The sequence below is a fragment of the Tachysurus vachellii genome, chromosome 21 (assembly GCF_030014155.1).
Source record: "Tachysurus vachellii isolate PV-2020 chromosome 21, HZAU_Pvac_v1, whole genome shotgun sequence".
NCBI classification, from domain to species: Eukaryota; Metazoa; Chordata; class Actinopteri; order Siluriformes; family Bagridae; genus Tachysurus; species Tachysurus vachellii.
This window is the reverse complement of record NC_083480.1, coordinates 6415942-6443023: the sequence shown is the minus strand read 5'-3', so window position 1 is coordinate 6443023 and position 27082 is coordinate 6415942. Positions and strand designations below refer to the sequence as shown.

Genomic DNA, 27082 nt, shown 5'->3' with positions numbered 1-27082 from the left:
ATAGAACGCTATTTTGATTACTATTTGATTACTATTCAGTCTATAATGAGTTTATCCTGTGGGCTAACAGCAATCACCGCTATAACAAGCTCCTCTCACCGATAACAAGACCCTCCTCCTACTTGCAGTGACATCATTACAGATATCTGCAACGTAATTTTGTCTAGTCAAAACTCTATTTCAAGATATCTGTAATTACATTTTGACTAGGAAGAATGAAAGTTAAAGATATCTCTGATTTGAGATATCTCTAATCAAAATTCATTTGAAGATATCTATAACTTGATAACAGATATCTACAACTAAATTATGACTATCCATAATTCAGGTTTGAGATATCTACAATTTAATTCTGACTAGTCACAATTCCAGTTCAAGATATCTATAATCTAGTTTTGACTAGTTAAAATTTAATTTAAGATATCTCTAAAAGACATTATAGATATCTTTAATTGATTGGAGTTGAGGATATCTGAAACTGGAATTGTGACTAGTCAGAATTAAATTGTAGATATCTCTAACCGGAATTATGGATAGTCATAATTTAGTTGTAGATATCCACATTTCACATTGCGGATATCTACAACTGAATTAAAGATATCTGTAAAGGGAAACTCCATAGACATGAATGGGAAAAGTGACATCATTCGTCCTAGGAAGAATGAAGTTGTGGATATCTGAAAAGACAATTGTGGATAGGAGGAATGCTATTGTGGATATCTGAAATTTTCATTTTGACTAGGCAGAACTGAATTACGGATATCTATAATACATATCCAGACTAGCCATTAAATGTTAAAACGGCTTGCCATATTCTGTCCATATAGCGCGTGTGCTTACGTCATTTCCGTTAGAACGTCTAGCTATCGTTATTTATAACAAGAGTACCATGCGCCTTTAAGATTACGCTGCGTAATGCGCATGCGTAGTCGGTCCTCCAACGTTAAACGTTAGATTCTCATGTTTTCCCAGTTTTTTTTTGATTGCTTGGATTTAAAAAAAAAAAAGCTGCATTTCTTTATTACCAATCGGTAATTCTACAAAAGGTAACCTAAAGAAGAAAATGTCAGTTTTCTCCGAATCGGCTTTGGAGAAAAAATTGGCAGAACTTAGCAACTCGCAGCAGAGTGTACAGACTCTGTCTCTATGGTTAATCCATCACAGAAAACACTCGAAAACCATCGTCAAAGTGTGGTATAGTGAGCTGAAAAAAGGTAAGAACACCACAGTGTTTACACACCACACGAATATTTCACACGAGAAGCTGTTAGTTTGTGTTTTGTGCACTTTACACACCATAACAACACAGCTGGCTAGCAGCTTAGCACACAACATCAGCCATTCATTACTCTTTGGGTTGTAAATAATAATAAATAAATTATGAAATAAATAAAGCACTAACTCGTTTTTCACACATTTTTAAAAAAAACTATACCTAATTTTAAGTTGTTTACAAGCTTAACCAGCTAGACGTGCTCAATGTTTCTGGAAGTAAACAATGTGTTCAGTGTCAAATGAACCGATTCTTGCAAAGTCAAGAGTCGTCTAGTTCAGACTAGAGATATATATATACTAAACGTATACTGGTTTGTCTTTGTGTTATTGTCAGCCTGCTAGTCCGTGTAGAGTGTAGTTTAAACTGTTAATAAACAGACTGAGCGTCATATAATACGTCTGTCTAACTTAAGTAACTTGCCTTTGTATTTGATTCATGCTTTGGAGCCGATTCATTTGGGAATCGATAGAGGAATTAGTATTAAACGGGTCATTTTATTATCTAATTCCATTCGATTCAGTTATTGCTGTTAAAGTGCTCCTGAAATCAAAACGCTTTTTGGATTTAGAGCTTTTTGGATTTGTCCTTTAGGTTTGGTGATATTCTCATTTTAATTACTTTTTATAGCTTGCCACTCATTTATCCCATTTTAGTCTGGTGTTCATCCAGTTACATGCTTTAGAGATAAAGGTATATGTCCTGCCCCTGTCTTGCTCTACAGTAGCAGCTTGCTTGATTGCAGCAAGCAGTTTGGTTTTGTATCTTTCTGTGCATGAGTTCCTTTCCTTGGTTTAGTAAAAAAAAAAAAAAAAAGTTGTATCCGTCAAACATGACTCTGTCATTGTTTTGTGTGAGGGGGAAAAAAAAAGAAATTGTCTTCACGTTGGTTGGGAGATGTGGGTAATGAGAATTGCGTTCATAGGTAGACCTGCCAGCAGTGAGATGTAAAAGTCCATTTTCAAGATGACAAGAGATTAGCAAGCACCTGAAGCTGGATAAAAATGACAGAATCCTTCTAATGTTGTAGAGAAGAAACCTACATGAGTGTGTCACGTTGGTAACGTGGGGAAAAGGACAGCTGATTGTCCACGGTTACCTCAAGGATGTGAGCCAGTTTATTTCCTATTATGATCAGCAGTTCAGTATTCTCTACTCTTCAGTGTTCATGTGCTTGTAGTGTGTTAAATATAAACTAGTGTTATTTTTCTTTGTCAGGCCCCTCACACAGTATGGATGTATATCACACTGACTAGATCATGACAGCACTTTACATGATATGAAAATTGCAGGTGGGAAAGTGTTACACGTGTGTGAGACAGTATGTGTGTGGCAATTGAAATTAATGACACGAAGCAGATGACTAATTAGTCTAATTAGACTAATTAGTCACAACTAATTTTCCATACATTTTGTAGGTTGCTACCCTGCATGATACATTTCAGCATTTGGAGTGAAGCATTAATTAAAATGAAAGCGTTTCAGTAACATTTTTACACACCATCTCAAACTGAATCAGTGACACCATCTCTAAATCTGTTGAGCTAGTTAAACAAAAGCAAAGGTGGACAAATGTTAAATCCGTTGTGTAGGATTCCAGGCGTGTTTGAGTTATCCATAAACCACTCACTATGCTGTTATGACTATTATTATGATTATTATTTTCCTTTGACACGTTTTTTACACACCGCGTAAGGGCAGATGGTGGCAGGGATGTGGGATAAGGACAGAAAATTGGAGGGCAAAATGATCTTTGTTATGAAGCATAACACAAAAATCTGGGAAACAGATATGAAGCTTCTTGAGGTGAGGCTCTGTGAAAATACTGCTTTGAGTCTGGTAATAACAAAAGTTTGGGAACACTTGAAGGGTTTGGTTGCAACATTTCAGAAAACTTTTTCCATTACTGATGAGCTAGAATATGGTAGCTAAAGTAATCATGTGATGTTCTAATGTTAAAACTGTCTTGCGTTTATTAATCTAGAAGCATGAGTCATCTTGGATGTACATTTCTATGCACAATTCTTCACAGTGGAACACAATACACGGCGTGAAACCTTTTCTCATAATCACCATCCATTCACACCCAGCACCAGCGCCTGGTAGCCTGATTTCCCTCTTCCTCTATGTAAGCTAAGCTGTGAACGAGTGCATCAAGTGTCTAAAGTTCCACATGTTTTTTTTCCTCTTCATTTGAATAAGCGCATCATCCAGGTACTTGAAGTGGTGCAATTTTCAGTGTGAACGTACTACTCACTCTATTTATACTACAAAATGGTACAGAAAAGATTTGGTTAATGATTTGGCTAGAAGGTTTCTCAGAAGACTTCAGGCTAGCGATGTGAGAAAAACATGAGCACACGAGAAACTGATATGAATTTTTATAACTAATTCATATTCATTCCTCATTAATCAGGACTAACATGAGTTTAGATGTAAATTAGTAATGTAGCCTATTCCTTTTGTCAGGTAGGATCTGTACTGTATTGTGGAATGCTGTTTGGTTTGATGGAACCTCCGTCTCCAAGACACATCGTTACTCTAGTGTGTGTGTGTGTGTGTGTGTGTATGTGTGTTTTGTTTGTTAATTAAATCCCAAAGGATGCTAGCTCCTCTGTAACAAGGAGGCTCTTTAATATGAGACTCCCTTTGAAAGAATACCTGAAGACTCTCTGCTAATCCTCTACTCTATATTTAGCACAAGCAGCCTGTTCTTTTAAAGTTTCCAACCACGAGGCCTGAAGGTTAACGTGAACATGTTGGGTGTTACTAAGATGACTATAAATGAGAGGCGATTATCAAATATATATATATATATATTTTTTTTTTTACAGTGATGAGAATCTTGAGAAAATCAATGACGAGAAACATGTTTTTTTTTTTTTTTTTTGCTTTTTTTCCCCCTCTCTATTTTTTCAGCCCAAGTATCCCGAAAACTGACCTTCCTTTATCTTGCAAACGATGTCATCCAGAATAGCAAAAGAAAAGGACCAGAGTTCACACAGGACTTTGCCCCAGTTATTGTCGACGCCTTTAAACATGTTTCCAGGTGAGCACTCGTGTTTTACCACCCTGTTTACCGCCCTCTTGCAAGAAGATGTAGTTTTTGGTTCCTGTTCCAGTTGTTTTTTTTTTTTTTGTTACTAATACTTTCGAATTAAGTGTCTACCAAACAAGTCACTGATCCTGCCTACTTCTCCCCTGTGTACAGTGAAGGAGAGGAGGGCTGTAAGAAGCACCTGGAGCGGGTTTTGTCTATCTGGCAGGAGAGAGCCGTGTATGAGAACGACCTCCTGGACAAACTCACTGTAGTGCTACGTAAGTACATCTCAAATCCTTCCTATTATACATGTTAGGCTTAAAAACCAGTATGCTTTAATTATAACATATTAAATTATATATAGTTGCTACGGATTATTCAGTCACTAACAGAAAAGGTACTGTTGTAGTTGAGGTGCTGATCGATGCTGAATATTTAAGGGCTTAATATAAAATACACATCACAGATATGGTGTTAAAGTTGATCCAGTTTCTATTCTATATAATTTCACCATACTGTAATTTTCTTAAGGTTAAAAAAGGTTAAAAAAAACAACAGGTTCTGCCTCTTTTAAGTCACCAGTAGTGAAATATTTAAATACATATTAAAGCATGTAATACTGAAGGACAAGTGGCAAGTATGTCTGAAAATGTTTTAATGTCTTAGTTGCGCTTTTATGCATCCCGTAAGGACAAATGCAGCCTGCTACAGGGAAATGCCTCAAAAATGCTTTCCTTTTGAGGCATTTCCCTGTAGCAGGCTGCATTTGTCCTTACGGGATGTGGTAGCTCAGTGGTTAAGGTGTTGGGCTACTGATCGGAAGGTCATGGGTTCGAACCCCAGGTCCACCAGGCTGCCACTGCTGGGCCCCTGAGCAAGGCCCTTAACCCTCAGTTGCTCAGTTGTAAGTCACTCTGGATAAGGGTGTCTGCTAAAATGCCGTAAATGTACTAAGGTTCATCCAGAAATAACCATCTATTTAGACTGCAGTGTAGATTTTGGGATGATATCAAATGAGAGAAAATGTCGTTATTTTATGGATTGTGAGATTTGATCCTCTTGGCTACAAATGCTGCCAAAACTTCTGTTACAGCTTATTTATTTGTATGATGCAATTTTACAAGAAAGTGCTTGCTCAGCCAGAATATCCAATAACTCTGGATAACGGTGTGTGTTAAATGCCGTAAACGTAACGTAATGTATATTTAGCTACCGTTTAGTGTATTCTGATAAAGATACTGAAGTATCTCCCTTCACTTCATATTAGCAACAGTCAGTTACAATAACAATGACAACTGGGCAAACTATAACTGCTGGACCTGCATTTTATTACGCTGACACACCTGTCATAGGGCAACGATGTCTGCACAATAGGGCAGTCTTTTGGAGATTTAGACTGTGTTCTGTTATTGAAATAATATAATTCTTGAAAACACAAATTCTAGATGGAGAGAAGAAGGCCAAGAAGCGACCTTATGAGGAGATTAAAGTGACAGGTGATGACTTTGCCTCCCAGAGCTCTCCAGCAAACCCACCACAGGTACTATATGGAAAACTATCCACATTGTGGTGCAACTGTAGCCTAACATTGTGGTGCAACTGTAGCCTAACATTGTGGTGCAACTGTAGCCTAACATTGTGGTGCAACTGTAGCCTAACATTGCACAACAGCTGACCTTATTTATTATGGCTCGTACCCATCTTGTCTGTTTCAGACAGCGGATTTGATCCGGGCGCTGCAGGAACTGGAGAACGCAGCCTCGAGTGACTCCGCCCTACGACAGAGGATCACCGCTTTACCCTCAGAGGTGCAGGACTCGTCTCTGCTGCACAGAATCACAGGTGTGTGTGAGAGCTGAAGCTAATACATTTCAGAGTTACCTCACCTGACACACTTTTTAAAGGTTTCTGACCCTCCATAACAGTGGGAGCTGCATTCAGACCAAACACAAAATCTTTTTTAATTTACTGAAGGGGAAAGGGCACACGGCAGGAAACGTGCATTTTCTTCTGATGGTGGTTACTTTCACATTTTATTTAGGTTAGCTTTGACTTGGGCTGGACTGTGGCCTCTCTTGTTGGTTAAAAAAATGGAAGAGCTGCTCCTGAAGTAGAATGAACAAAAATGAACTTTTTCCTCACAGTATTAGTACTTTTACTTGGGGCACATCAGAATCAGAATCAGAAAGGTCTTTACTGCCAAGTATGTTTTCACATACGAGGAATTTTTTTCTAGTACAGGAGCTCCACAGTGTAAACATATAGCAATGGTAAGAAATGAACACATAAATAATAGACAGTTGTATGTGCAAATTGAAGTAAAGATGTGCAAATTCAAATATAGGTGTGGAAAATAAAATATAAATGCGTACTTGTAGACAATGTAAGAATAGGGTTTGTTCTGTGTATGTTAGGTGTTCATCAGATGTATGTTAAATGTTCATCAGATGGATTGCCTGAGGGGAAAAAACTGTTCCTATATCTGGTCGTTTTGGTGCTCAGGGCTCTGTAGCGTCGGCCAGATGGCAACAGTTCAAAGAGTAAGTGTGCTGGATGTGAGGGGTCCAGAGTGATTTTCTTTACCCTTTTGAAGTACAGGTCTTGGAGAGTGGGGAGAGTTGTGCCAATGATTCGATCAGCAGTCCGGACTACCCTCTGTAGTCTCCTGAGGTCGGATTGGGTGGCTGAGCTGAACCAAACAGTCACTGAATTGCAGAGGATGGATTCGATGATAGCAGTGTAGAACTGTTTCAGCAGATCCTGTGGCAGGTTGAACTTCCTCAGCTGGCGAAGGAAGTACAACCTCTGCTGAGCCTTTTTCACAATGGAGTCAATGTGAATGTCCCACTTCAGGTCCTGGGAGATTGTGGTTCCCAGGAATCTGAATGACTCCACTGCTGTGACAATGCTGTCCATGATGGTGAGTGGGGGGAGAGCAGGGGGATTTCTCCTGAAGTCACCAGACAGCCAGCCGTTCAACCTCCAGTCTGTAAGCAGACTCGTCACCGTCCTGGATGAGGCTGATCAGTGTGGTGTCATCTGCAAACTTCAGGAGCTTGACAGAGGGGTCATGAGAGGTGCAGTCATTCGTGTACAGAGAGAAGAGCAGTGGGGAGAGAACACAGCCCTGGGGGGCGCCAGTGCTGATGGTGCGGGTGCTAGATTTGAGTTTTTCCAGTCGCACTAGCTGCTGCCTGTCTGTGAGAAAGCTGGTGATCTACTGACAGACAGAGGAGGGCACAGAGAGCTGGGTTAATTTGGGCTGAAGGAGTGATGGGATGATGGTGATGGAGAGCTGAAGTCACAAACAGGATCCTCACAAGTCCCTGGTCTGTCCAGATGCTGCAGAACATAATGCAGTCCCATATTGACTGCATCATTCACAGACCTGTTTGCCCTGTAGGCAAACTGCAGAGGGTCCAGTAATGTCCTTCAGATAACATCTTTTCAATATTAAAAAAAATGTTAATTGCTTAGTATAATTTAAGATTTTTAGCATACATACTACAATATTCTGTCAAAAATGCCCTTTTTGCTAAGTATTTTTTTCGTTATTTGTTTAATGGTTTCCTTTCATGGCATGCACAATCAACTGGTTGCTTATGAATGCAAACGTTATTGCGGATTAAATATCAATTCAAGCAAATGTCATCATTTCTATTATTAGCATGGACACGATCCATTCATTTTCACACATACTACAGGGTGTTTTGTATTAAATTCTGTTTTTGCTCTTTTTGTTGTCACCTCTGAGTTTTGTAGATGTTGACCCCTACTTTGTGACATGTGCTTGCTTCTTTGCACACCCTAGAAAAGTGAAGTACATTTTGTCTGATTGCACCTAATAAGTTGGCTCAGCCCGGTCTGTGTTCTCCTCAGATAAGGAGTCAGGAGAACGTTTATCCAGACTGGTAGAGGAGGCCTGCATGCTTCTAGCAGATTACAGTGGACGCCTGGCAGCCGAGATCGATGACCGACGCCAGCTCACGCGGCTGCTTGCACTTTTTCTGCAGAGCCAGCGAGATGGCCTGGCCAAGAATGAGCAGAAACTAGAAGTGCGTAAAACTCCCCATTTTTCCTACTCTGCTTTTCTATAATGTTAGACATTCACATCCTTGTTTTTACGAATTGTTTTTCCACAACTTTGGATTTTTCATGTCCACTAGAGGGCAGCACTGACTCATGTATAAACACATAGAAAAATTTAAAAACTTGTTGGGAGATCAGTAGCTTGTGCTTTGTGTATGACCACTAGCTAAGGGAATTAATTAAAATCTACCAAATGGATACAAATAGCAATCTGTTTCTAAGGTTAATTCGATGTCCATTGTCCCAGTCGATATGTCCCATGTCAACACTCCCCGGAGTCACAGACACAGGGCCGGTGTGCTGGGGTGAGAATTTACATTTTATAACAATTCAGTCCTTTTTCTGTATGCCGTGAGATTTGATTGACACTGCAGCCTCTTACCCCTCCATCTAGCACATTCCACTTTATACTCAGGTGGTAAGTAGAAGTTTAAATAAAGATTAATGAGATGTATTAATATTAACTCTCCACACTTTGCCCGCAGGTCTCAGCAGGTCTCTGCATATTCTGTCTTCATCCTTACAGATCCAATAAAGATGAAAATTAATACACAGTTTTGGAGTGTGCTGTTTATTTATGCATTTCATTTTGCAGCTGCCTTTAACATATACATGCTGATGAAGTTAATAGTAAAATATTGCCTAATAAGTTAAACTCAAAGACAGATGCTTGCTTTTGCATCTTTTGACTTCACTAAAAAAATATCAGATTTTTCACTTCAGTAAAAACTTTTCATAGGCAACATAAAGTATATTTTATCAAATTATTTTGTAAGTTTTTTTTTGTTTGTTTGTTCATTCATGGGCAAAAATCCAGGGTAGAAATTCAGATATTAATCTGCTAATATTTGTAAAGTGTTTTGATACTTAAATTAAAAAATAAATGAACTTAAAAACAAAGAAAAGTTATTAATAAACTCAATAATAATAATAATAATAAAAATAAAATAGATAAAGATTTGCCAAACTGACAGGCAGGTGCATGTGGCCTGAATGCATGCTGTCATAAAAAAAAAAACTATATAATAAGTAATAATAAATAACCAGAATACCTTAACATTAAATCAAAAACAGCTTCAGTAAACACATTGGAAAGGTTTTTGTTTTGTTGTTTAGAGAAAGTGAAGCTCTAGAAATAAACAAATGTGAGTCTGCAAAGCTCGATGTAATGCAGAAGAAATCTGAAACTAATATACAAATATACTGATTCTAAGAGGAACATTTATAAATTTTCTCCAATTTTACATTTTCACTTGCTATCTCGTCTGCTATAAATCACAATATATATCTGCTACATCTATAGCTTCTAACGATCGTGTTTGTTGTCTGTATTTTAGGAATACAAGCGTAAGCTGGCACAAGTTACCCAGGTACGAAAGGAACTGCGTTCTCGCCTCAACAGCCTCCCAGATCTTTCTCGGCTTCCTAACGTAACGGGTGGCCACGTACGCCTTCCCTCGTCTGGTGATCTCTACAGCCCTTCTGACTGAACTGGACTGTCACTGAGCCCTGTTATTTTATTTTTTTGTTTGTTTCTTGTACCTTAATCATGAGCTTGTTCCTGACACTTGAATTTGTTGTTTATTACCCATCATGTCAATCTTTATTTAAGTGTCCTGAAGTAGAAATAAGGTTTTAATGAGTGGCTTAACCTCTTTGAAGCCTTGACTCAACATGGATTTTGTTAAGCCATGTTTTAAAAGCTCACTGGTACGTCACTATCTCTCAGCCTTGAGTAGAGGCTTTGCACAGAAAACCACTTGATTCAATATCATGTCATCGGTTTGGTATTGACGTCATTTTTATTTCATATATATATGAAATTCTCCATTGTGGTGGATATGTTGTTAACACTGTTGTTTAAAAACAAAACAAAAAGCCTTCAGTCAGTCATGTTTGGTTCACTATTCCCCACTAGCTTAAACTAATTTAATCCAACTTTCAGTCGTGTTTTAAGCTACTTCTGAAACGATCTGTAGATTTCTCTAATGCTTTCTAAATCGTCAACTGCTAGAACTGCCTACTAGCGCTTGAGATTTGCTGTGATACTATTTTTGTATATATGTAGTGAATTTTAGTGAATTCACTGGAGAGTAGATATGGCATGTTGAAAAACAAATCTTCATTGCAGTATCTTCTAATCGACTGCAGTATTTTATTATAGACATTTTGAAATATTGTGTGTCCAGGTCTAAACGAGTTAAGATATTTCCAAGTGCTGTAGTTGATCTCCTAAAATACTGCAAGGGGAGCTTTGCATTTTTAGGTTCAGTGCTCAGTTTAGCATTATTACATTAATGATGCATGACAACCATGCACTAGGTTTCTTATTTAACCGTTCGAGTCATTTTACTGTGATCAAGATGTACTGTGATCGCCATCTGAAAAGCTCATGGAATCATTTTTATGTGTCTACAGAAGGTCCCTCTTTCCTTTTGTTTTGCTTAGATTACATTTATTAGTGCTCATTAAATGAAGAACAACTTAACTGTTCATCTCCATTCAGTATCGTTAAACATAGGGCTATCAGCTTTCTCTTACTCCCCAAAGATTCTTGATTGAATGGAAATGGCTCTAATTTTTTAGTTTGTTTCTCTCCCAAGAGCTTGTTGACTCAAGCATTCATCTGGTGTGTGTGTTTACTGTATAATTGCTCCTTGATGTGTAGCTATGCTAGTCATTTGCACAACATGGACATGCTGCACACAGTCAAACCTGTCTCTATAGCTCTGAGAACAAACCCCACACTGTCTGTCTGCCTGTCTGTCTGTCTGTCTCTGCCTGTCTATCTTTCAGTGGGCCTGTTTGCACAGTACATTTGTGGGTCACGACTCTACACACAAGAGACCCATCAGAGCTACAAGCCCCACCAACTTTTCTCTACGGTGCGTCCGCTGCCTGCCCCTTAGATAAAACACAAGCCTTTCTGACTCAGCATTTCCTGCCAGCTTCTTAATGCATTGTTGCCTGGGTCAGTCTGATCCCAAAGTCAAATCCCTTCATGTTTTCTCTGTTACTGGCAACCCATGACAATGCAAGTGGGAGAGCTCATTTAAATAACGCGAGGGAGTTGCTTTGTGTTCGAGAGCCACCATAAACATAGGGCAGGGGTATAACCATGGGGCAGGATTCTCATGTCTATGTCCAGTGTATCACCTTTAGTGATTATGTTACTGAATTGATAATGTCACTTTAATGTAACTTTAGGGGAAGAAATAATACATCCCAGGCATATGTGTCTCTTTTTGTTTACTAAAATGGACTATGTCTGAATTGCATTTTGTTCACTCTGGAATTGGGAATTACAAACTCCGTACTTCTTACTATAACAGTTCTCTGAAATAAATGACTGAGACAGGAAGCACTGTGAAAGAGAAAAGTGCATTGGTGGAAACCAGACCAACAAACTGGACCAACACTCATGCTAATGCAGGTGAGACTACAGAGATTATGGAGTGAGGGTGATTAATTAAACCTTAATTATGGAGTGAGGGTGACTAATTAAACCTTAAAATAAATCTCAGTTTCTAATGCATGAAAGGGTTTAAATGTGCGAACAAAAACGAGTATAGCTCTAACCTAAAAACTTCATACTACAGCCATGATAACCATGACCATCATCATGTTTGTACACACAATAATTAAATCTAGGTATCTAGGAGCAAAGGGGAAGCTTCTGTTACAGCTGATCTGTAAAAGAGCAGGGCAAAGAATTGTGAAGAAGTTAAAGAATGGGAAACGAACAGAGTCTTAGAGATGTGTGGGCATTTTTACATGCGCCCATTTTTATCAATCTGAATAGGGATGTGGTAGCCTAGTGGTTACGGTATTGGACTACTGATCAGAAGGTCATGGGTTTGAATCCCAGATCCACCAAGCTGCCACTGCTGGGCTCCTGACCCTTAACCCTCAATTGTATAAATTGAATAAATAAGTCTGCTAAATGTAAATGAATGAATTCAGTCCAATTGAAGATTCTGGGAAGTAGTTTTATATGTACACTCTGTATTGCGATCCGATTCAAATATTCGGCTACATGCCAATTTTTCCTATTTACTAAACTGTTTTAGATTCCCAACTTTTAATCTGATTGAAATTTCATTTGTCTCGACTGAGGTGTTTATATGAAGGCTTTTCAATCCGATTTCAATGTGATTGCTAATGCATTTTATTTTCATGCACACTACAAGGATTCACAGAGAGCACATATTACAGTTCCAGTCTGACTATGCCTTTATTTGAACTAAAATATTAACCTAATATTAATCAAATATTAGTAGTATTTACAAGTACACTGTAAATTCAAATTAGTTCAGTTTACTTAAAAAAACTTTGGAAACCGATTGCCTTATTTTTTCAAAGCAAACTTAAGGCAAAAATCTAAGTTAGGTTAATAATTAGCTACAGGTAAGCTGAATTTAAAATTTCTGAGTAAATTTAATATCAAGTAAGTATAATAAGTAAATTTAAGTTAATATACTTCTAAATGTTTATTAATATTTAATATATAATACTTATTAATATTACAGAAAAAAATTAAGTAAGCCTGCTATATTAAGTTAATATTCCAGTTTAAGTAATGACAACATAAAAAACTATGTGCAATCAGTTTCCAAAGTTTTTTAAGGTAAAGTGAACGTTTTTTTTTTAAGTACTGCTAACAGAAAAGACAAAAGACACTCATCACAAATCTAAAACTCTGAATTTTTTTAATAAACAGAGTTTTAAGAACAATACAGAAGAAATACAAAAAATATAAATATATACTTCTACTTAAATAGCATGGGGACCTAATCAATAACTGCCACTTGACATCAAATAACTGCAAAAACACTTTCAAAAAAGGCAACATGCAGTCAAGTGATAGGTCACCCCAAAAAAACAGTCAAGTGATAGGTCACCCCAAAAAAACAGTCAAGTGATAGGTCACCCCAAAAAAACAGTCAAGTGATAGGTCACCCCAAAAAAACAGTCAAGTGATAGGTCACCCCAAAAAAACAGTCAAGTGATAGGTCACCCCAAAAAAACAGTCAAGTGATAGGTCACCCCAAAAAAACAGTCAAGTGATAGGTCACCCCAAAAAAACAGTCAAGTGATAGGTCACCCCAAAAAAACAGTCAAGTGATAGGTCACCCCAAAAAAACAGTCAAGTGATAGGTCACCCCAAAAAAACAGTCAAGTGATAGGTCACCCCAAAAAAACAGTCAAGTGATAGGTCACCCCAAAAAAACAGTCAAGTGATAGGTCACCCCAAAAAAACAGTCAAGTGATAGGTCACCCCAAAAAAACAGTCAAGTGATAGGTCACCCCAAAAAAACAGTCAAGTGATAGGTCACCCCAAAAAAACAGTCAAGTGATAGGTCACCCCAAAAAAACAGTCAAGTGATAGGTCACCCCAAAATGAAAATTCTGTCATAATATACTCGTTCTCTTGTCATTTCAAACCCAGACTTTTTTCTGCAGAACACAAAAGATATTCTGAAGAATGTTGGTATACCAAAGAACCACTGGCACCCGCTGACTTCTATTGCCAAATGACAAGTGAAAGAGTGCCAGCAGTTTTTTTGCTACTTCTATTTTTTCATCTTTTATGTTCTGCAAAAGAAAAAAAATCACACGTTTAAAATAATAGGGTCAGTAAATGATTACAGAAGTTCCATTTTTGGTTGAACTAGCCCTTTAGATTCCAATTCTCAACTTTAAATAAAAATGACAAAAAGTCTAAAACAGACATTTAGCTGAAAGGTTTAGTTATAACAATTCTTTAAAAAAAAAAAAAAAACTGATCCCTCTGATGCTGAAAGAATTTTAACATGTCTTTGTAACATGTAATATGTCAAAAGCAAAAACAGCAGCTTAGTTTAAAAGGTTCAGACATTCAAATGTTCAGGACATTGGTGTTGGTGATGTGCCTTACTTTTATGGGCGTTAAATGTGGAATAAACATTTGTCTCAAATGAACAGTCTTTATAAGGACACTGCACTTTTTCATTATTCCTCAAATGAGTACGCAAATGGGCAAAATAATTAGATTCACTGCATAGCTCCACTAAATCACAAACATGGCATTTGTAACATACTACACCATTACTAGACCTCCCTGATAACACACTTCTTTGTGGGGGATGGATTTTTGAAAGATGTACTTTCAGTGCATTAAATGACTTAAAAGTACATGGGCAATCTTAGTGGAGGCATGGTATTGGAACAATTTGAGTATGGTTTATGATAGTGCTTAAGAAGTTGTGCCCTTTTCTCAGATGTAAAGAAGCAAAACTTACAATTCCACTGCATGGCAGAAGGCAATCAACAGGAAACCTAAAAAGAAAAAAAATAAATGAATTACTTAAGTTAAAGACAAGGTAAAGGCAGAGTAACTTGCAATGAAGTTCACATGCTCATTTAGCATTAAATTTTTACCAATAAAATGAATTAATCCACAACTTTATCAATGAACAATACTATTGAAAAAATCAAATTATCATGCAAGTCAAATGAATAATGTTTGGTGAACTATTTCTTTAAAACACACAGCTTTAATCTGTACTATTCAGTAACCTACACTTCAACGCTTTCTACAACGCTGTCTTTTAAAAGATGCACGCGTTGGCGATATTCAGACCGGCTGTGTAATTAACGTTACTTTTGTATTTTCGCGCGGTGGTTACAGTTTGACGGTGTATTCAGTCAAAACTTGCGCCCTCGGTTTAAGACAGTTTTTTGTCTCCCATGTCCCGTTTTTTTTCTTCTCGATTTTTTTGCCTCCCATATCCCGTTTTTTTCCTCTCCCCCCGCTCCACACCACACCACGATGAAAATGGCTAGATTTTATAACGCATGGCAATTATAGACGAGTTAAGTTACACTGCCAGGTCCCGCATTGTCACGACCAAGTAATCAAATTAACAAAAATAAAGCATTTTTAAATAATTTACCGGCAATCCGATTTTACAGATCTAAAGTGCAAAATAACATTTTAGATGTTGGTTTCCAACACGAGGTGTTCAAAGCTACAAACGGTCCAAAAGATGTTTATGTAAAGACAAGTTTAAACGTTCCTAACATGTTCTGCAAAGTAATATTAATTGAAGTGTTGAATGATTATAACTAACAAACAAGATAAACAAAAATATGCCTTAATTAATTTTACATCACACGGTGGATGCTCAAACCGTCTTCAGTCCATGAGCTTCAGCAAAGTGTGGGGGAGGGGAGTTGTGCTTCATTGCGCATGCCCAATGAAATGTCTCAAACATTTCGTGTAATATTACTTAATTTTTATTAGTAATCTCAAATATTTATTTTAACATTTTACCAATAATTAACTATTTTTAGTAAACTCAAAATTTTAGTCAGATTTAAGTAAATATAATAGCATTTTTCTAGTGAAGTATACTATTTGATTTTACAGTGTAGTAGTATTTACAAAAAGCAACAAACCACTCCGGGAGAAGCACTCAGACAGTGTAGGTTATATTAAAAGTGTCAGCTTAATAACACACAATAGCAAAATCCATGAACCATGTATCAAGATCCTACTCTGATCCATGCTTATATTCTGTCTGGTCTGATCCTGAGAACAGGTTCCTCTGTTGCATTAATATATTAAAAGATAAGACTTAATTTCTAGTGATGTGTTGAAGTTCATCAGGGCATAAAAATAGGAATATGGATTGACATGAGGATCCAAATCCTCTCATATACACTGTTATAGCATCCCACCGTCACTCTGCTTGTATTGTTCAATGTTGAATGGGAACAAGAGCTTTTACATTGTTTAATGGTTTACCACAGAACAAGGAACGAGTACAACAGCAGTACAGAGAAGAAGAGAGGAGACACTGGAGCTCATTTCATCCTGTGAACAACATGACTCCAGTTACACAGCACTGAGCAGATTTACGATCACCCTTAAGCCTGATGTATTTGCAGCAAAAATGTATTCTGCTAAGGGTGGGACAGATGTGTTACTATCATCTGGATCAAAAAATTGTTTATCATCACAAGTTAATAATCCAATAAGGATACCTGACCCAAATAAAGAAAGGTTGGGATGATGTGAAGAAAAAAAAAATCTTGGCCATGATATAGTTGCAACCCATAGACATTAAAGTCCAAATCTTTTGTTATTTAATTGTTTATTCCTTTTTAACCTCCTAACCAGATACATCCTCATGATGGTGAGAACACTGCTCCCATGTGGCCCACTTTCATTATATCATCATTGTCTGGGGTATTTGTGATTAAACTGAAGGCTTAAAACCCATTTCTGAGAGTCACTTCATTCCAACAGGTCTCAAAGAACCACTACTGGAAAGTTTACTGTCATTCCAAGCCTCCTAAAAATGTGCCCTGCCCTGCCCTGCCCTGTCCTGCCCTGCCTTGCCTTCAAATAATCTTATTTAGATTACTAACAATTTGATTAGGTTTTTGCCGAAGATTTCGTGTGTGTGTGTGTGTGTGAGAGAGAGTGTGTGTGGGGGTGGGGGTGGTTGTGTGTGTGTGTGTCAGTGCACACGCACGCACTTGTGATCCGATCATATGGGGTAGTTTGCGGGCTGTTTTTCACCCCGCACAGTAACTGCAGTGGTGCCGAGAGCACCCTCATTATTTGCACACGGTTCAGAGTCACACGACTTCACACAACATCTACACACTCCCTGTATATGAGGATGCTGCAGTCAGAACACACACTCCAGTTGCTCTTCTCAACAACAAACGGACAGAAACTTTTTTCCTGATTGATCAAATAAATTTGATTTGTTTTCTTTTCCTGAAAGGTTCTAACATCTAAGTAAGTGGTAATAATCAGATCACTTTTAATCATGTTCAAGAAGAACGATCCAGAAAACGAGCTGTTAATCACAGACAGCTCTACCAGGATGTACACTGTAACTCGGGAAAGGTAAGAATTGCATGATTAAAATGTTTTTAGTGTGTGTGTGTGTGTGTGCGTGTGTGTTTAAGTTTGTTCCCTGATTCTTTTGTTTATCTTGTGAATGATCTCAGAGTAGTATTGCATTGCTTAAAGTAATTAGGGAGGAGGGTTTGTGGCTTCAGGGCTTTTCACACGAGTCTTTTTTTTGGCTGTGCGCAAATTCCAAAAGCCCCATAAGCGCATGAATGAAAGCAGCTAGTCATGTGCTAGAATAGGTCTATACACACAAGACACAATAACAACGAATATAAAATCTATACAACTTTTAAAATGTCAGGTTTTTGAGAGGTTAAAAAAAAGAAAGATAAATCATGACAAAATTTTTCCACTCACAATGTGGAAATGATCAGAAACCTTTCAGGGAAAGAAAGAAAATAAATGCCCCTGAACTCATACTTAGTTGAAGCACCATTTGATTTGACAGTAATAATAATAATAATAATAATAATAATAATAATAATAATAATAATAAAATACAGTCAGAGTCTATGATCATTGCACATTTTGTCTTGTCGCTCTTTCCTGCTAAAACCTTGTGAGGTTCACTTCAGGTCATCCTGAGTCTGAGCTCTGGTTAGGTCATTCACAAATGTTGATCTTTTGGTTAAGCCATTTCTTTGTTGATCTGGATGTATGCTTTGGGGCATTGTCATGCTAAAAAGTGAAATTCCTTTTCATCTTCAGCATAGTAGCAGACCTTTTAGCTGAACTAATATCAGCTGGAACTTGCAGATACTCATGAGTCCTTCCACCTTGATAAAAGCCTCAGATCTGGCTGAAGAAATGTGGCTTCACAACATTTGGATAAATCCTAGAAGATGTGAAGAAAATCCAACAGAAACAGCTGACCTTTATTTAGAATCAGAATCATTTTTTTTTTTGATGATAGCTGTATGATAAATATTCTTCAACATGAGATTGAATGGGATTAGTTTAATCTGAACACAGTCACAGTCCTGATTATAAAAGGGTGTGCACACTTTTGCAACCAGGTTAGTGTAACCTTTCCGCCATTTTATCTTGGCTTTTAATATAACTGGTGTGCAGACTTTTGATATTGGTTTTTTTTTGGCGAGGATGTTTGAGCCAGATTCCTAAGAATATCCTTAGTTGAATCCATGAATTAAAATCCATGTACTTGACTTGTGACTTGAGAAAAGGATGTTAATTTATTTCTATTTGATTAGAAAATTCAGCACAGTTTGGCCTTGTTTGGTTCTTGTAGAACTTAAAGTTAAAGAACCTTGCAAGATCTTTGTGGCACATTTACACATTCCATTACTGAGACAGTAGCCTCTGTTTTCCAGCCTTGACTCAAGCAAACTTTTTAGCTTTCACAACTGAGGCAGACAGATTATCCGAATTTGTGACTAAAAACTGCTGTGTGTCACAAAGGCCTATTCTTTCAGAGATTTTCACACCTCTCCAGGCAGAAAGTCGGGCAGTTCATGTGGATAGTTATGGTGGTGCTGATTAATCTGAAAATAGGGCAAAATGTCTGATAATTTATTCTTGTTTTTCAGCTAGGTGAAATAGGGAAGTGAGTCAAACCCTGTAAAGCTCCACACCCACATTCCCTCGATCCATCCTACCATCTATTGCTCAATAACATCCCAATCGCTACTACAAACACAAATAAGCACTAATACATTTTTAGGTTAAAATACAATAAAATTCAGGCAAAAGATTGACCTAAGCTTATTATTCAAGATTTATAAGATTACTGGCTGCTTTTTTTTTTTACTTCCATGTATATAATATCCTTTGACTAATTCACTAATTCTTTCTGAGATCAGATGAAGTTGCAAAGTAAATTGGGCTAAACAATTTTTATCAAGTAAGTAATATACAAATGCCAAGTCTAAACTAAACCAAATGAACAAAGTCAATAAGTAGATCTGGTTTAATTAATGGCATAAAGATAACATAAGATACACTTTCCGATACTTTATGCACAAATCAATGTAATATTTCAGAAAAAGATTTGTTATTTACAGGTAGGATCTGACTCTCTGTTCAATAAAACTTAATCCTTTCAATAACACTCAATAAGGAACATGATTATTTTCTATTGACTCGAGCACCTTTGGCTCCTCTGGTGATTTTTCTTCAAACTTTACTTTGAATTCAGCAAATATTCCTGGACTATTTATACAGGATATTTTAATTGTTACAGTTCAGCCGGGACTTTTGGTCAGGTGCTTCTGTTTATGTTCCGTGTTTACGCACACCTGTTCCCTATATGTTCATTGTCACGTCTATTTAACCCTTGTGTTGTCCTCCTATACAAATTAGGAGCGCTGAGCCAACTTGACCTTGTCTGTTTTGACTGCTTATAAAAAATGAACTATATATGATAGCCTTTTTTTTTTTTTTTTTTTTTTACCTTTTTAGTCTAACTTGTTTGCAACATATTAACATATATTTTGTAAAAAAAAAAAAATTGTCATATTTGGTATAATAAACCTCATTAATATGCAAAAATGCCTAATTTTTTAGTAAAAGAAAAACAGAAATCTTTAATTATTTTCACTATAGAGGCACAAAAGTTGATGCACAACTACAGGCTGGTATATTTCAATGGCAGGAGATTGTTTTGAAACCATTTTTACCATTTTTAATGTCAGCAAATAATAAAACCTGTTTTTTTCCAGGCCAAATTGACTTGAATGCTTATAAATCAAAAATTCTACAATTATCACAATTCTGTGTGTAATATCTATTTTACACTTGTAATATGCATTTCACCCACCTGATGTCATCTGATCAACCAACAACAGGATACACACATACACACACACACACACACACACACACACACACTCAAAAACATGGCATAATTTCATGTGAATAAAACTTCTTTTACACTCCTTATGTTTTTTTATTACACTTAATTTATGAACGATAAACCTTATAAAATTATGCCATGTTTTGAGTAAAATAAGCAGAAATTATTAAAAATTATTTTGGATAACCACTGACTGATGAATGTCAAACATTACTCAGCATATCTCTTGGCCAAAGCTTACTGATGCAACTAAATGTATAAATAAGAGAGAGGAAACAAATATGATTTAAAAAAAAAGTATTTTATTTTTGAACTTCTTTATAGAAATATGAATGTGTGTGTATGTGCGTGTGCGTGTGTGCGTGCGTGTGTGTGAAATGTTTAAAAATACGTAGCCTTTGTTTTGTCTAGTGGCCAACTGAAATGCAATGTCCAATGCTTTGAACAGTGTTTGAATGTGTGTGTGTGTGTGTGTGTGAAGCTTCTTGGTAGATCAGATTTTGCCCCCAGCTACAAATGCATCTGACAAGTGTGAAATATTTACAAATGAGTAGCTTTTGTTTTTTCTGGAGGCCTAATGAATTGCAATGCCCAATGCTTGTGTGTGTGTGTGTGTGTGTGTGCATGCGTGTGTTTGTAGCATCATTTCGGTAGATCATATTTTGCCCTCTGCTAGGCGAAGGCATATCAAAAGTGTGAAATATTTACAAATATTTGCCTTTTTTTTCTTTCTGGAGGCCTAATGAAATGCAATGCCCAATTTGTGTGTGTGTTTGTATGTGTGCATGTGTGTGTGTGTGGGGTGTGAGTGTGTGTTTTGGGTGCGTGTGTTAGTGGACATTTTACGTGTGCATTTTTGTGTCTGTATGTATGTTCATTGCGCTGAAAAAGTGTGTGACCTATTGCCCCACTAAATGTGGCCGAGTCAAAATAACCCAAGAGGATCACGAACGCATAGTATATACTGTTCTGAACACATAGTTCAACGAAAATAGACAAAATTAATTTTGCTTGCAAAGTTCATAATTTGGAACAATCCTGGTAATTTCAGGCAAATATGTGGAAGAAAACCAAAGTTATGACACATTAAATTCAGGGCTGAATCATCGTCAGTGTACCCTCATCTTTTTGTCTATGTTCCTGTTCTATGTAGTTAAGTTATTAAACCTATTTATTTGAAGCTATCCTGCATCTGGGTCTGTCTTCCTCCTCCCAGTGTGACAGAATGATTCCACCCAGGATAGCTTCCAGCCTGGACCGGCTTATTGGTAGTATATTTTTTGTTCCTCCTCCTGGATTGTTCTTCCAGTCTGCCTGTTTTCCCCTGGACTTTTTCCTTTTTTCGGTGACATCGCTCCGCATTTTATCCGGTGAGGGACGCCGCTCCACTTCCAGTTCCCCGAGGAGGACGTCGCCTCACTTCTGTTTCGCAGAGGATGTCACCAGCCCGTTTTTTTTTTTTGGTGTCCTGCGGCATCGCCCCGCACCTGTTCCGGTGGGGGATGTCGCTTCACTTCCTGGTTTTTCATGGAGGACGTCGCCTCACTTCTGTTCCGCGGGGGGTGTTGCAGGCCCGTGGTGGAGGATATTTCCCGCCCGCCCGCCCGCCCTCCCTCCCTCCCATTCTGGTTTTTAAGAGGTGGTCTGGCCGCGATGTGTTGGAGGTAGTAATCGACCCTTCTGCTCGGCGGTGGACATCGCTTGGCCCTTCTGCTTGGCGGTGGATGTTGCTCGGCCCTTCTGTTCTGCGGTGGATGTTGCTAGGCCCTTCTCCTCGGCTGTGGACGTCCCTCGGACCTCTTTTGGCCATGTGCTTCTGTTTATGTTCTGTGCCACGTGTCTGCCCCGCCTTTGTTTACTCCCCCCCCGTTTCTGCACACCTGTTCCCTATGTGTTCATTGGCGTGTCTATTTAACCATGCCTCTGGCAGCGTGGAATCATTGTCAGTGTATGTTGTTCTTCCTCGTCCTTTGTCCTGTGTAGTTTTCATCTTTGCTCCTGTTTTATGTATTTTAGTTATTAAACCTATTTATTTGAAGCTATCCTGCGTATGGGTCTGTCTTCCTCCTCCCCGGTGTGACATTAATAGTATACAACTATTGTTTGTTCCTCTGTGATTTTTAGTATGTCCAGTGGGGAAAAGGATAGTAAGCACTGTCATGACAGCAGCCGTGCGATTGAGGAACGGGAACAGGAGAAAAAACTGGCCAGGAAACGTCTCTACATTGTCTCAGCTGTTTGTCTGGTCTTCATGGTGGGAGAAATCTTAGGTATGGCTGTTAGACGTCTAGGGTTTTTTGATACGAAGAAAATCGTGATAACCTGCTGTATCCTATGTACTGTATCCCATCACTATGCACTGTATCCTTTGCCTTAGTCTTGTCATTTTATGTTCCCAGGTGGATATTTCGCTGGCAGTCTGGCAGTGATGACGGATGCTGCCCACCTACTGGTGGATTTTACTAGTTTTATTATTAGCCTGTGCTCTCTGTGGTTGTCATCCAGGCCTGCTACACAAACACTCAACTACGGCTGGCATCGTGCAGGTAAGTCATCATCACTTCAATTTTATTTGTATGACACTTTTAACAATGGACAATTTACAGAAATATCAATTCAGGGATATACATTGTAAATATATATAAATATTTATTAGCAAACCAGAAGTGATGTTAGCACGGAAAAACTCGATGAGACAATATAAGGAAGAATGATACGAGAGGAACAAGATTCAAGAGAGATCAGTCTGGGTGACACCAATGCGATTATAAATCACTTCCCATCTATAACTATGTACTATATGGTCAAAAAGTTCAACTGTGTAACCAGAGAATTCATTTTAGTTATATCATGAAGTCTGTTTTGTGGAAGTTATCACCTGTTCACTGATGGAGAGTTGAGTGCAAAACAGTTTGTGGCAATTGCAGTCTTTAAGCTATAAAGGCAATTGTAGTGAAATATCATCATCTTCAATTGTATCATCCACAGCAATCTCATGTATCCTTAAGTTGTCCATTTGGGTCATCCCTCAGTAGCAGTGAGAACTTTAAACAGAAGAAAAGCATCAGGATTGAGTGAGGCAGGTCTGGAGAGCAGAAGGATTCAGGAACACTGGTATCTGAGAAGTAAAATGTATAACCTGAGAGAGAATGAGAGAGAGATCAGTGTACGTGCAAGTAGGGACTGCAGCAAGACAGCTATGAGAGCATTATCGTGTTAATTTCGTCACCTATTTTTAATTTAGTCTTAGTCTTAGTCTTGTGCCAAATGTCCTTGTTAGTTTTAGTCATATTTAGTCATTCACATATCTTTTTTTGTTACTCAAGTTTTAGTCGACTAAAAGTCTTTTGATTTTAGTCTAGTTTTAGTCAAAAAATTGTAGTCTTTTTTTAAAATAACACAATATTACTGAGATTATTACTACGAATTGTTTCTACGCACACACTAAACAGCGCGAATCCGCAAACTCGTTGTGAATATTTTAAAGGCGTAACAGCTGATGAAAAAGCAGAGACAATTGTAGACGAAAATGAAGAGAGATTTTATCTTAGTTTTTATTTTATACAAAACATTTCCGTCTCTTCTTTTTTCGTCAACAATAATGCATTTTAATTTAGTCTTAGTCAGCGTTTTTGGACAGTGGTGCAGTCTTGTCATTGTCTCGTCTTAGTCATGAAAAAAAAAAGGTTGTTGATGAACATATTTCGTCTCGTCTCGTCTGACAAAATTAACACTAAAGCATTACTAAAACGGAGAGCCAGAAACACAGACATGATTGTGCCCTGGGACACCCAGCACTCAGTCAGTCAACCATCATCATCATCATCATCATCATCATCATCATGATTGAATGTGTTTATCATGGAAGATTTTGTGTATTCTCAGAGATCCTTGGTGCTCTTGTGTCTGTCTTCACAATCTGGTTGGTGACTGGTGTGTTGGTGTACCTGGCAGTGGAACGTCTCATCAGTAATGACTATGAGATTGAGGGTACTGTAATGCTCATTACCTCTGGCTGTGCGGTGGCAGCCAACATCATGTACGTACACTCCCGCTCTACTAACCCCAACACTGTTTTTTCATTTGTGTTGAATGACTGGGCCATAAACCATCCTCTTTCTTATATCCCATGTAGAATGGCACTCACCTTGTACCAGTCTGGGCATGGTCACAGTCATGGTGGACTTAGCTCTCATGGTCATGGCCACAGCCATGGAAAAAAGAAAAATCACAGCAATACTAGTGCTAACTACCACAATCTAGAAGATCAAGGGAACAGCAAGAAGATGCAGGGAAATGCCAGTGTGAGAGCTGCCTTTGTGCATGTGATCGGAGACCTTCTGCAGAGTGTCAGTGTCCTTGTTAGTGCTCTCATCATCTTCTTCAGGGTAAGAGGTGATACTAAGCGTATTCACAAATATTCTAAGCCTGCACCATGCAGCCTTGAATTTTAAAAAAGCACATTATTAAAAAGGCCTAATAACAGGAAATGTGTTTGTGATGGATTGATAACCTTCTATCTTGCAGCCAGAGTACAAGATTGCAGATCCCATCTGCACCTTCCTGTTCTCTCTGTTTGTCCTGGGCACCACTATCACCATCATGAAGGACATTCTGGTGGTCTTAATGGAAGGTATGTTAATGACCTGAGGCTATCAGAGCTTTATTATAAACTCACAAATGGAATTTAATTTCATGTTGTTACGGTTCAGCCTGGACTTTGTGCCATATGCTTCTGTTTATGTACTGTGACTGTTCCCTATTGTTAATCATCATGTCTATTTAACCGTCTATTTAATCGTCCTGTTTAGTTTTTGTTTTTATTCCTGTTTAATGTATTTATGTTATTAACACCTATTTATTTGAAGATATCCTCCCGGTTGTGACACATGTTCTGTATAAGATTTTGTACAGGAAATATGTAGTTTTCAGTGTATTGTACTACTCAAATAGCAATGCCAAGAGACATCAGATATTTAGATTATTGGTGTTTATCACTCACTGTACAGGCACACCATCAGGTGTGGACTACAGGGAGGTGAAAGAGAAGCTGCTCTCCATTAAGGGTGTAAAAGCTGTGCACAACCTCCACATCTGGGCTCTGACCATGAACCAGGCTGTGCTCTCTGCCCATGTGGCAATAGGTGAGTAATAACTTTTTTTTATTGTGTGTAGAACATTTACACAGAAGCATTAAATTTTTTATCAATAAACACAAGGTCAAACACACATAGAGAAAACTCAAACTAGGGTTTCTACTTTATTAGAACCAAACAATATATTCAGCATGTGATGTCCTTGGTATTTCCTTTTAAATATTTGTTGGACAAAGACATTACTGAACTATCAGTATTCATAAATTGCCTTGCATTTTGTAGTGTTATTATCTGGAGCACTGTTTTCTGTCTAAGGTTTAACATAACATTTTTCTTGTGTCCTCATCAGACAAGGGAATAATTTTCCACATGTAAAACAATGTTTTGCAAAAAAAAAAAAAAAACCATAGAATTTGAATTTAATTCAATTTCTCTATCAGCTTATGATAGAGAAAAACAGATTTCAAATCAAATTAAAATGTAAGAGGTTTGTATGAATCTAAGTAAACTGTAACTGTCCACAAACATCTATATATGTACATTAATACATTTATGTACATTTACATTACGTTACATTTACATTACATTACATTTACATTTAATAATGATTTGACATTATTAAGGATTAGTTAAAGTAATGATGATTGTTTTCTCAGATGATGCTGCAGAGCCACAGCTGGTGCTCAGAGAGATGACCCAGTCCTGCTTCACCACATACAGCTTCCACTCTGTCACCATCCAGCTGGAGCAACAATCAGACCAGAGACCAGACTGCAACCTCTGTCAGGACCCCAAACACTGACTTGGTATCTTGTTATGTTGGTGTCCTGCTGCTTTGATGTGCTACCACTCCACATCCACACAACATCCCCATTACCCTAACAAGCAGAACAAGACAACAGTGTGATTTTCAAGGACCTAAGTTTAAAGTCTTATTGTAATACTGTAATGAACTACAATCTTGGACTTATCTGTTGTTTGGTTGTTTTAGTTCTGGGAAGATGTGGCTCTGAATCTTTCTAAATGTGTACTTATACTCAATGAGATAATTCAACTGACAATGGTGTTATAATGAGTTTTCATTTGTTTATGAGTATATTGGGATATCACTATAAAATCAATATAAGACTTAAAAATCTCTTAAAAATCGATATATTTATAAAAGAAATTTTACTCAGAGGAAGTACAGATGATTTTTGATCATGTGAAATGATTTATCTGCAATGATCTTGTCACAAAATGCTTCTATGTTATGTTATGTTGATTATTCACAGTGTCAATTAAAAATGTAGCTCGTATTTGAGCACTTCTTTATGACTAGCTCTTGTGTTTATAGCTCTGTAACACTGACTTATATTCTGAAAACCTTTTTATTTATTTATTAAGATTTAAAAAAGTTACATAACAACTACTACTGCTGCTATTACTACTATTACTACTACACCTCTACTGCTACTGCTGCAACAACCATTCTAATAATACAAAGATTAATACCACCACCACTCCACTACTAAATAATCAACAAGTACTCTAATACTACTGCTATAACTACTACTACTTCTACAACTACCATTACTGCTATTACTGCAACATCTGCTACTATAATAACTACAAGTAACACTACTAGTAACACTACTAGTAATACGTCCACTATTTCATTCATTTCTACCGCTTATCCGAACTACCTCGGGTCACGAGGAGCCTCAGGCGTCATCGAGCATCAAGGCAGGATACACCCTGGACGGAGTGCCAACCCATCGCAGGGCACACACACACTCTGATTCACTCACGCAACGTCCACTATTTCAATTACATTAATACAAATATTACTACTACTACAACTACTGCTACTATATAA

The 27082-nt window shown here is 37.6% G+C and overlaps 1 protein-coding gene across 5 annotated transcripts; it reads left to right on the top strand.

Moving 5' to 3' along the window:
* The first annotated feature begins 896 nt into the window (after positions 1 to 896).
* Positions 897 to 26468, top strand: slc30a8 (solute carrier family 30 member 8). 5 transcript variants are annotated; one of them, XM_060897250.1, is made up of 14 exons: positions 897 to 1214; positions 4193 to 4322; positions 4485 to 4591; positions 5759 to 5853; positions 6029 to 6155; positions 8193 to 8368; positions 9740 to 9890; positions 22252 to 22398; positions 22528 to 22674; positions 24014 to 24167; positions 24264 to 24516; positions 24656 to 24761; positions 25138 to 25272; positions 25881 to 26366. In XM_060897250.1, exons 1-14 carry the CDS (start codon positions 1064 to 1066, stop codon positions 26024 to 26026), a joined length of 2025 nt encoding a protein of 674 aa, XP_060753233.1. In that variant the 5' UTR covers positions 897 to 1063; the 3' UTR covers positions 26027 to 26366. The 5 variants fall into 5 exon arrangements, with proteins under 5 accessions (XP_060753233.1, XP_060753229.1, XP_060753232.1 ...); XM_060897245.1 differs by lacking the exons at positions 897 to 1214; positions 4193 to 4322; positions 4485 to 4591; ... (2 more) ...; positions 8193 to 8368; positions 9740 to 9890 and adding an exon at positions 17079 to 17307 and having other exon boundaries at positions 22253 to 22398; positions 25881 to 26468; XM_060897246.1 differs by lacking the exons at positions 9740 to 9890; positions 22252 to 22398; positions 22528 to 22674; ... (3 more) ...; positions 25138 to 25272; positions 25881 to 26366 and adding an exon at positions 8650 to 8956 and having other exon boundaries at positions 905 to 1214.
* The last annotated feature ends 614 nt before the right edge of the window (positions 26469 to 27082 follow it).

Bases quoted from the DNA above. Each gene is read 5' to 3' on its own strand.
- slc30a8 (XM_060897250.1), top strand. From the start codon at position 1,064: ATGTCAGTTTTCTCCGAATCGGCTTTGGAGAAAAAATTGGCAGAACTT. The intron at 5,854-6,028 runs GTACTATATGGA...TGTCTGTTTCAG, and splicing joins CTCCAGCAAACCCACCACAG to ACAGCGGATTTGATCCGGGC. The intron at 8,369-9,739 runs GTGCGTAAAACT...TCTGTATTTTAG, and splicing joins AGAATGAGCAGAAACTAGAA to GAATACAAGCGTAAGCTGGC.